The sequence below is a fragment of the Microtus ochrogaster genome, unplaced genomic scaffold, assembly GCF_000317375.1.
Source record: "Microtus ochrogaster isolate Prairie Vole_2 unplaced genomic scaffold, MicOch1.0 UNK129, whole genome shotgun sequence".
Lineage (NCBI taxonomy): Eukaryota > Metazoa > Chordata > Mammalia > Rodentia > Cricetidae > Microtus > Microtus ochrogaster.
The window spans coordinates 306,597-317,157 of NW_004949227.1; the positions used below are offsets into that span (position 1 = coordinate 306,597).

Sequence of the window (10,561 nt, forward strand, 5' to 3'; positions counted from 1 at the left end):
GCAAAGATCTTCTGCAGCTGAAGATAACAGGCTGAGACTTAGGGATGAGAGCAAGAGGGAGATTGGGAGTAGCACTCTGGGCAAGAGCACAGGATCTGTGAAGGAATAAAGAAACTGAATAAGAGTGCTAAGAAGGGGACAGGGAGGCTATAGCCTGCACCAGGTGATGCCTGCTTCCTGCTCTGCATAGAACACAACCACTTTGCACATAACAGAACTAGGGCTGTCTGGTTTCTCCTGTGGCACAACATACTCATCAGAGGCTGACCTCTGTGCACTACGTCCCTCCCTTCCAAGACCTGTCTTGTATCACCTTTTTATATTATGGTAAAACATAAATTCATATACTTGCAACACATAAAACTTCTTTGTGGTGATATTTTGTTTGCTCTAACAAATAAAGCTTGCCTGAAGATCAGAAGGTGGAGCTAGCCACTGGTTAACCATAGAGGCCAGGCATGGTGGCACACACCTTTGATTGCAGCACTTTGGATCTCATGCCTTTGATCCCAGTACTTGGGAGGCACATGCCTTTAATCCTGCCACTTGGGGTTTGAGACAGGATTATGGCTGGGTGGAAAGAGAGATATAAGGCAGGAGGAGACAGGAGCTCATCCTTTCTGTCTGAGGATCGGTAGAGGTAAGAAGTCTCTCTCTCTCTAGTGGCTTGCTCCTTTGCTTCTCTGATCTTTCAGCATTTACCCTGGTATCTGGCTCCATGTTTTTATTATTAAGACCAATTAGAATTCACATTATACATCTTCACCATTTTCAAGTGCATAGTTTGATGGCATTAAGCAATTGGACATCACAATTAAGTGCTCATCTCCCCATATTGCAGCTGTCTCCATTAAACCATGTTCCCTTAACCCCAACCCCTGGTACTCATCATCCATAGAGATGGATTTGACTGTTAGAGGAATTTCTTGTGAGTACAATCATACAATGTTCTTTTGTAAGTGGCTCATTTCACCAATCATGTCCTTCAGGGCCACCCATGTTGCATATATCTCAATTTCCTATTTCAGGCTAAGTAATACTATATTTTATGAATAAGCCATACTTTAATTCATTCATGTATATTTGGGTTCCTCCCTTCTGTTCATTGTAAGACCTAGGGTCTTACACATGCTAGGCAAGTGTTCTACTTCTGACCTCTATCTCCTGTTCTTTATATGTTTTGAAACAATCCATATGTTGCCCAGGATGACTTTGAATTTATGATTCCCCTGCCTTAGCTCCCCAAATAGCTGGGATTTCCAGGCTAAGCTAACTTCACCACCCTACCATGCTTTACACCTTTGACAACCAGGGCCTTGTATATGTTAGGTTCTTTGTCATTGATCATATCCTTAGCTACTAGACTGTCCTTGAACTCACTCTGCAGCACAAGTGACCTTAAACTTTTGGTCTTCCTGCTTTAGCTTCCTAAGTAACTGATTTGACAGGTTTGTTACCTGGCCCGGTTGACTTCTTTTATTGCAATTTTTAGTGAGGTTTTTGCATGTGGCCCAAGACCACTCTTGTCCAAGTCTCCATGATCTCTTTGCTACACAGTGAACTATAGCACCATCTTAATCCTTGTTGTTGGCCAGCCAGGCTGAGTCTTCCTTTGTACTCACTTATGCTCTACCCCCAGCTGAGAACTTCAGAAGTTTTAGCTCCAGGCCAGATTTTCTAGAACTGCAAACTCCTGTGTCCATTTGCCAACCAGAGATCTTCCTTTGGACAACAAGACATGCCCAAAGCCAACTCCCAGTTGTCATCACAGGACCTGGCAGCACCATTCATCCTGTGTCTCAAGCCAAATCTCTGGTGTTTGTCTTGACTCTTCAGTCCTGCATCATGTAGTCATCTACAGCCCCTTCTGGCCCTGCCAGCAAAGTAGATCCCAATCCAAAGAACCCCTCTACCCCACTAACTGGTGCCACAAACCAGGTCCAGATGCCGGTCCCTAGTCCATGGATCAAAGTTACATCTTACTGTCTGTGCTCCCAGTGTACCCTTTACTTTTCGATCTTGGAAAGCTACTTGCTCAGGAGCACACTTCTGTTGATCTTTAAAGTGCAGGGCTTACAGCCACAAGCTATCATGCCTGGTTCGGTAAGATTCTTAGAGCAAGCAACTCCTGGCTGCAGCCTCCCTTCTCTGCTGTATTTGTTCCTATTGAACTTATGTCACCCCATGCTCTTTACTCTGGGGGACTGAGGCTTTATTCCTGCATTTCTTCCCCACTCTTTTTCCAGTTTCTGGCATGGTACTAGGTGTAGAGCCCCTCACACTGGGCCTTACCTAATGCCGAGTTGGAGCTGGAGGAAGGTCCCCACAACTATCTCCCCAACCTTATCCATCTTCCAGAGAAGCAGAAGCAGGAGCCAGTTTTGGAAAATGAAGTGTTTTTATTGCTATGTTTGCAGTGGCTTTTTTAGCACAGTAAGAATGTCCCCAAAGGCCTGTACTCTTACTCTTACCCAGCCCCATCTCCCTGGCTTAGTCTAGCCCTGTGTGAAGGAAGCCTTTCTAGGGGCTACTTGGCTATTTCAGGCTTGACAGGACATAGATGTGAGTTTAAAAGCTGCTACGGAAGACTTGAGATGTCAAAAGTACATCAGCCTTTAGCTCAGAGGTGGGAGCTGTGCCCAGGATCCCTTCCTTGGGCGATCCCTGCAATCATACCCAGCCCAGGAAGGAACAGGGTGTGGGCAAGCCTGAGCATGCCAGGTGAGCAGACCCAGATCCCTGGGACAATGCTGTAGCCTTTTACCCCATAGGCTTAGGGGCAAAGGATAGTATGGGGATGCCCTTGAGGCTCCCACTTACCCACTCCAGTCTCAGCTGGAGACCATACAAAACATCCATACAACAGACTCAGTCAACAGCCTGAAGCTTTTGTTTTGCCTATGAAAGCTAAGTATAAATTCACACTCCTTGGCTAGGGTCAGAGAAAAAAGGTGGGGATGTGAAGGAGAGGAGTGGTAAGGTGGGGATGGTTGGGGCTTTTTAGAAATATACAAGCAGAAGTCTCACTCTCAGTTTTTTTTTTTCTTATAAAATGTGCAAAATACAAGCCTCCTTTGCCTAGAGGCTGTGTTTAACTTCTGGTATTCACCTTCACTAAAAGAGACCTACACATCTTCAATACACGCACATGCGTGCACAGATACACACACACACACACACACACACATTCAGACCCAAGCTCATACAGTTAATTAATATTGGTGGCAATTGGCGCAAGAACACAAGGTTCCATTGCTGACTGGCTCTCTAGCTTCTAGACTAGGGGTGGGAAGAGGGGTCTAATCCAGCTGAAACATTTGCCTTGTTTCTACTGTCCCTCTCTTGCCTACCCTCCTGTCCCACCTTATTCTTTCCCTCCTCTCCTGTTCCCCAAGCTGCCACTGTAGTTTGCAGGGTGAAGGTGTGGTACAGAGCAGAGCTTAGGAGGCAGGCAGGTGGGGCTGGCAGGGCTAGGAGGTGGGTCCTGGGAACTGAGAGGAAGGACAGGAGGTGGGACCTGGAAGCAACGCAAGTACCAGCGTGGCTGGGGGCTGGGGAGGAGAGGCATCTATTTTTGGTGGGTTGTGATATTTTTGGCGTTTTATTAAAAATGGAAAAAGTTATTTTTGTTAGCACTCATGGTGCTTCCTCCCTTTCCCCCCCAGGCAGACCCCCGAACTGTCAAGGAAAGGCAAGCCCCCTGGTGGGATGGGTAGAGGCTAAAGCAGGGGCTGCTATGGCTACCAAAGGATGAGCTGGTGATGTGAGCTGGGATGCCTATTACATGACACTCTCCACCACGACAACCTTGCTGCTTTCAGACACTGGAGTCAGGGTGGTCAGGCCCCTGACATCTGCATCCTGAGCTCTGTATTCCAAGTGGTGGAGGCCCCAGATAGGCTGGGTCAAGTGCTGCCAGCGCTGTGGGAGAGGAGAGCACGTTGAGCCAGCTTCCCATGAGTCACTTGCTCTACCCCATGGCAATAGCTTCTGCTACCTGCCACCAGGGCAGGTCCGTTTCTCTTAGGGCACCCTTCCAGGTCATGCTCCCTACAATGGGAAGCAGGGTTAAGTGGCATTTGTGTGGAAAGTGAGAGGTGGGCCTTGCTTCCTTGGTTCCACATGAAGCCATGATAGGTTAGCTTTTCTTCTGTAGTCTGAGCTGGCTGTGCTTCTGGATGACGGTTTGCCCTTCCCAGGAAAAAGTGGGATAGGGACCTTACCTCTGCCATGGTTCCTTTTGCCCTGAGGAGACAGCCCAGGAGGTGGAGGGGCACACACAGCATGGAAGAGAGTGCAAAGGCCCAGCCAATGGCTTCGCCCCACCATGGGTACACATAAGTATTGTTGTAGACCAGCGGCTCGTAGTATACAATATTGAAGATGAAGATGCCCTGTGTGGACACATGTCTTCAGTCATTGGGGCCCCATTACACCACCCCACTTGCCTAGCTTCCCCAGTCTTACCATGCAGACCAATGGGGTGAAAAAGGACCAGCACCATTTCATCCAGGGGCAAGGTCGGTACCCAATCATACAGGCAATGTCATCCATGAAGCGGTCAGCTCCTGGAATAGGGTGAGGTAGATGGGAAGGATAGAGTTGGAGACTACCCCCTTCCATTCCACCCTACAATTTCTAGCCCAGCCCTTCACCCTGACCTACCGTAAACCCAAGCTACCACCACACACTCCCAAAAGGCTTGCCACAGCAGGGTAGTGCCACTAGCTGAGTAGTAGTCAAAGAGCTGGAAGACGTACATGCCGCCCTGGAGAACAGAGCCAGGTCAGGAAAGATGATGGCCCATGGCTGGAGACTGACAGTAGTAGCCCACCTTACCCTACTCACATCAGTCACCATGGAGAGATCGATGACAAAACAGAGGACACAGCAGAGAGCCACGGAGATCTCCCTTTGGAAACGGAAGTAGTAGGAGGCCGGGAGGAGATCCAGTAGCCCGGTGATGAAACCCTCCACACCTACAAACTGTGTCCAGGGCAGCTCAGGCCCAGGTCTCCCATGTCCCCGTGCATCTCTTGCCCAATGTGCCAAGCCCCCTGACCACCAGCCCCTACCCCATTCTTGCCCTAGAGCTCCTGCAAACCTGGCTGTCCAGACCGAGCAGCAGCAGCATGAAGAAGAACAAGGCAGCCCAGAGTGGGGCCACAGGCATCAGTGTGACAGCCCGTGGGTAGGCAATGAAGGCTAGACCAGGCCCTGAGTGCAAAGATGCAGGGTGAGACTGGCCCTCAGCACCATCCTGAGTACCCTGGCGCTCAAGGTCATGCCCATCCCCCAGATAATAAAAACTTGGGGGCTATTTGTGCCTCAGCATGGCTAGACCCATTGAGGTCCTACAGATACCTCACACCAATAGTCTGGAAGGCTGTGGTCCTTGGTAGCCTCACCCCATATTAGCAGGACCTCCTGACTCACACTACTTTCCCTGGGCTCAAATAGCCTTGGCAGTTTCTGGTTGCCCTGGGGTGACACAGCAGGGGCTGAAGGAGCAGCTCCTTTTCTATCTCCAGTACTCAACCACTATGAAGACACACCCTGCAGCCTTAGAGGTAGGTGGCAGGAGGCCCTCCTGGCTCCAGAGAACAGCCTTGTTTCAGCTGCTTAGAGCCATCTCAACAGCTAGCTGAACTCGTCTGTCACGTTTCAGAATACTTTTGTGTATGCCCTACATCAGGGTAGTTCTGCAGGTCTGGAGGTGGGCTGAGGTCTGGCAGCTCACCTGATTCTGCCACCTTGGAGATGTGCACACCCTGCTCTGTGGCCATAAAGCCCAGGATGGAGAAGACCACAAACCCAGCAAAGAAGCTGGTCCCACTGTTGATGAGTGCCAGGATGATGGCGTCCCTGTGGGTGGAGGGGCAGAATGTTCTGGTTTAGGCAGCCCCACTGCTCCAGGGCAGGGCAAGGCAGGGCAGGCAGGGCAGAGGCGGGTGCCTACTTGTAGCAGTTGTTGTTGAAGCGATTGTAGCTGCCTAGGGCTGTGAGGGCCCCCAGGCCGATGGCATAAGAGAAGAAAATCTGGGTCCCGGCATCTATCCATACCTGGAAGGGATGGGCAAAGATCAGAGTCATAAAGGACCCTACTCAACAGGCTGTGCCCCCCAGTCTTGCTGTCATAAAGCACCTTTCCTCACCTGAGGGGACCCCAGCTTCGACCAGTCAGGTTTGAGATAGTAGACGATGCCATCCAGGGCTCCAGGCAGCAGTACCCCTCGCACGAGCAGCACGACAAGGACCACGTAGGGGAATGTAGCAGTGAAGTACACGATCTAGGGGGTCAGGGTGCTCAGGTTCTGAACCCCTGTTCCTCTTAAGTGGCCACAGTCTCCCCAAACTGCAGTCATGCTCAGAATTTAGGTGAGGAAAGCCAGTAGCACTCATTCTATTCCTAAATGACCAACCATCCCCAAGGAAGCTAGGGGCCAGCCTGGAGCCCAGGCAGCCTCATAGCAGTCACTAGTCAGCTGTAGGAGGGGAGAGACAGGATCATGGCATTCCAAGGTGAGGGTCCCTAGGCACTTCTAATGTATAAAGAGGAAAATCAGTCCATGGGGGAGTGAGAAAATGTGTACTCTCCCGACGGGCAGCTTTTCAGTATGTCCATGTGGGGACATGCCTATGAGGACAGGAAGGTTTGCAGAGTATGGGCAAGGAGAATCTGTGGCAATGTTACATGGGATTGTAAACAGTACATATTCCTCAGAGCCCTGTGGTCCTAAACTCCAGGGCATCCTTGATAGGGCGGTGGGGTCCATGGCAGCTAGGGATTCTAGGTGGGCAAGAGGACAGGGTTGGTTTTATAGCTCAGTGTTATTGGTGATGAGAGAGAGAAGGAAGGAGGGAGAGGGAGGGAGGAAGACAGCAGTTGAGGACCCTGTTGGGAATGAATGTTTGCAATCTGGCCCTCTAGGCACGAGAAATAATGCCCATCAACAGGGTGACAATAAAGACCTGTCTACTCTATAGGCTTGAGCCTCAGTATAGTCACCTCCTGTTGTGTTTGTGTCCCTCCCAGGCAATGCTGTCCCCCCCACCTGCTTCCAGCTATACCTTTCCTGTTGACTTGACCCCTTTCCACACACAGAAGTAGACCAGCACCCAGCAGGCCAGCAGGCACAGGGTCACCTCCCAGTTGAGGGCCCCTGGCACCTCCAGCCCTGTAGAGAGCCTCAAGACTTTGTTCCTAGGGTAGAAAAGAAAAGATGGCACCTGAGGGTCATGTCAGCAGAGGGCACAGTGACTGGGATTTGCTTTGGAGTTGATGGGTCCTCCCTCACCACAGCCCTGATCTGTAGGACTGACTACCCCAGATCATCCTCACCCCAACCTTCTGCAAATATGCAATCTCAGCTCCTTAGCCAGGTAAACATGATAGGGCAATGGCAAATGACATGTTGCTGTAGGAGCAATGTCTATAAGCTCCAGGACTGACCTAGGCACTCCAGGAGGATAGGGACAAAGCCCAGGAGTGGGTTATTTTGCATCTATATGGGCCACATATAGAGAGCCCAAGGAATGAGATAGGATGGGCTTGGCCCAGAGGCACCCGACTCACTCCCAGAACTCGATGACAGGCGATCGACGGTCAGCAAGCTGGTCACATGTGAGGTTGGCTAGGCTGGCATTGGCACAGTCTTCATGGCGAAAGATCTCCACACAGTCAGGAGTGTTCCAGGTGTGGCCACATGTGGCCCAGGGCAAAGTGGTAGTGAATGACTTGACCAGGTAATAGAAGCCCCAGGCCAGCACCATGATGTAGTAGGTGTTGCAGTAGAAGACAATCACCATGGAGGCATAGCCCAGGCCTAAGGATGAGTGAGAAGCTTCCTTTTATTCTGGGCTTCTTTATGGCCATGTTTCTACCACCCCCATTATCTCCCTTTCTAATTCTTGCTGATTCTTGCTGAGTTCCTGACAGCTTGCTTCTTGCATGTCTCCTTCCTTCCCTGTATTCTACTTCCCTTTATCCTGCCAGAGGCTTCTCCAAACTTGGAGCACTACTGTGTGTTCCAACAGTGGGCTACCTTTCCTGTCTGTCTCCCGCTAACATTTGCCGTGTTCCTCTACTAATATCTGTGCTTCAGCTCCTTTATCTAGCCCAGTGCTAGACAGCCCTCCTCTCCTACTTTGTGTGGCTACTATGTTCTGCTGCTAGTCCAGCTTCAAATGCTGTCCCTTTCCCAGGTCCCACTGCCACCCTGCAGCTACAGAAGGCAAGGACAAGGACCTCTGCAGTGAGTCAAGTGTGTCCAACAGGTCCTGTCCCTAAGCTTAACTGTTTCTGCTTCATCCTTTTCTTAAAAAAGCAAGCTTGCCACTCCACCCTAGTTCCTGACTCTTCAAGTTAACTGCAGATTCTCTCCTGAGCCTGGGAGGGTATTACCTAGGCAAGATTTCTTCATGTGGATCATAGCTATACTCTGTTCCCCTGCCCTAGTCCCAGTAGTTGAAAAAAGGAGTGCTGAGAATTGGCTCAGGGTGGCTCACCTTTGAATAGAGGGCAGATGTTCCAGACATTGATGCTGCCGGCCTTCATGAACTGGCCCAGTGAGATTTCCAGGAAGAAAATGGGGATTCCTCCAACCAGGGCAATCAGGACGTAGGGAATAAGGAACACACCTAGTGGAGGAAGCATAGAGTGGACTCGTGATGTGTCCCAATGAGCCCCCACAGTAGGCAAGGACTTAACCCAAACCCTTCAGCCAAGCTGTCCAGGCCTCACAGACCAGCCCGGCCTCTAAAGTCCTAGAAGGCCCAGGCAGAGCCCCAGTCCCATGACTTCCCACTGGGTGAATCAGGGCAAGAGTGGTCACTGACTCAGAGGCTCAAGGTGAACAGTCCCAGGAGATCTACTCTAGGTTTGGTGAGAGGAGGCACAGTATTCTCTGTACCATGGGGTCCTTGGCCTGTGGATACCACCTAGGGTGACTTCACAGGCATCAAAACCACACAGGCTTATGCATGCAGACCAATTTTTTGGCAAGCAGCAGAACAGGATGGAATGGCTAGGGTGTGTGAATGTGTGCACGCGTGTTTTCCAGGCTGAGTGTTCAGTCTTGGGGGCTTGTTCAAAGGCAGTGTGCCCAACTACCCTGTACTTTGCACTCATGAGGGTCACAGGAGAAAGATGGGTGGGTGGCAAGTCTCTGCTAATGGGGGTATTGGTGTAGGACAAAGGTAGACAAGGAAAGGGACCGAGGCAAGATTTCAGTAATTAGATGGGCTAGTAGCAAGGAGGGGACAACAGAGAGCAGCTGCAGCTCTGACCTATTTCCCCCTACTGCTCTCTAGGACCCCCTACTCTGCTCAGGCTCAGCTCTTTCAGCTACTCAGTAATGGAGTTAAACTTCAGTTTGCCAGGCGGGCTCCTGCTCCCAGCATCCTTTCCGTGTGTGACCTTGGGCTAGAGGCCTCCCCTCAGGGACTCAGTTTCCCACCCATCACCTAGCTGCTTTAGCTCCCGAGGAATCCAATTCTGCTTTGCAGTTCCAGGACAGGCAAGTGCCCACTACTGTTGCTAAGCTGAGCTTCAGCAACTGGGCATGGGATATGCATGTAGCTTGTCTAGTGGTGGCGCCAGTCGGGCCAGGCCGCAGACTTCCCAAGCCTGGCTCAAGCACCAAGTGTTCCAAGCCTGGGTCAGAGGGGAGGGAAGAGAAGGGAAGAGGGGAGGGGAGAGCGTGGGGGAGGGACAGAGTGGCCCATTGTGTTTGTGTGTGTTCCTGTGTGCACACGTGGGGGGGGGCACACAATGTGTCACTTGTGTGCCTGACCCACGGGGGCAGGCAGGGCTCCTCACCTCCTGGAGTCCCCTCCACTGGGGGCAGGCCTTCCCTTCCCACCTCAGTGGCCAATCACTCCCAGTCTGGGCTGGAAGTCTGGGAAGTAGCCCCCTCAGTTCATCAGGAAGCTCTCCTTGGTAGCTTCCCCCTCCACTGCCAGGCACATGACCGATGAGGGGGGTGGAGGCTGGTGCGCTGGGTCACTGAGTGCTTGGCCGGTGAGGGGGCACTATGGCCCCCACGCGCTCTGGGCGGGCCTCCCCACCCTCTGGACTTCACCCCACTGCTCTGGTGGGCCTGTGGCAGGCTGGGGGTGGGAACTGACCCCTGATGAGAAGCCGGGATGCTCAGGGGCGGGGGCACTCACCTCCGCCGTTCTTGTAGCACAGGTAGGGGAAGCGCCACACGTTTCCCAGGCCCACGGCGAAGCCCACGCACGACATGATGAAGTCCATCTGGCGTGTCCAGGTCTCTCGTGGTGGCACGGCAAGGCGGGCGCCGGGCGGCCCAAGGCCCGTGGGGCCATCGCCCTTGGCTGGGGCACCGTCGGGCCCGGGCACGATGAGAGGACCCTTCTTTTCGTCACCAGACACACTATAGATACCGTTCTCGGCGCTCTTCTTCGCCATGGTCCCTGGGGCCGCGAGGCTGGGCCGGGGGTCGCGGCGCCTTGAGGATGGCGGGCGGGCAAGGGGCTTCGGCGGCACTTGGAGAGAGGGCCCCGAAAGCACGGGCCCGCCCGGGGGCCTCGGGGGCGG

The 10,561-nt window shown here is 52.2% G+C and overlaps 1 protein-coding gene across 1 annotated transcript; it reads right to left on the bottom strand.

The window, feature by feature from the left end:
• Positions 1-2,385: 2,385 nt before the first annotated feature.
• On the bottom strand, positions 2,386-10,551 carry Slc6a8 (solute carrier family 6 member 8). The gene is made up of 13 exons (XM_005371814.2): positions 10,171-10,551; positions 8,509-8,640; positions 7,577-7,826; positions 7,072-7,204; positions 6,156-6,290; positions 5,960-6,063; positions 5,741-5,865; positions 5,105-5,217; positions 4,849-4,986; positions 4,666-4,768; positions 4,468-4,568; positions 4,224-4,394; positions 2,386-3,921 (listed from the first exon to the last, which is right to left on the bottom strand). The coding sequence occupies exons 1-13, from the start codon at positions 10,430-10,432 to the stop codon at positions 3,781-3,783; spliced, it is 1,908 nt and encodes a 635-aa protein (XP_005371871.1). The 5' UTR covers positions 10,433-10,551; the 3' UTR covers positions 2,386-3,780.
• Between the last annotated feature and the right edge of the window lie 10 nt (positions 10,552-10,561).

Bases quoted from the DNA above. Each gene is read 5' to 3' on its own strand.
- Slc6a8 (XM_005371814.2), bottom strand. From the start codon at position 10,432: ATGGCGAAGAAGAGCGCCGAGAACGGTATCTATAGTGTGTCTGGTGAC. The intron at 7,205-7,576 runs GTGAGTCGGGTG...TTTCTACCCTAG, and splicing joins CCTGTCATCGAGTTCTGGGA to GAACAAAGTCTTGAGGCTCT. The intron at 4,395-4,467 runs GTAAGACTGGGG...GTGTCCACACAG, and splicing joins TCACCCCATTGGTCTGCATG to GGCATCTTCATCTTCAATAT.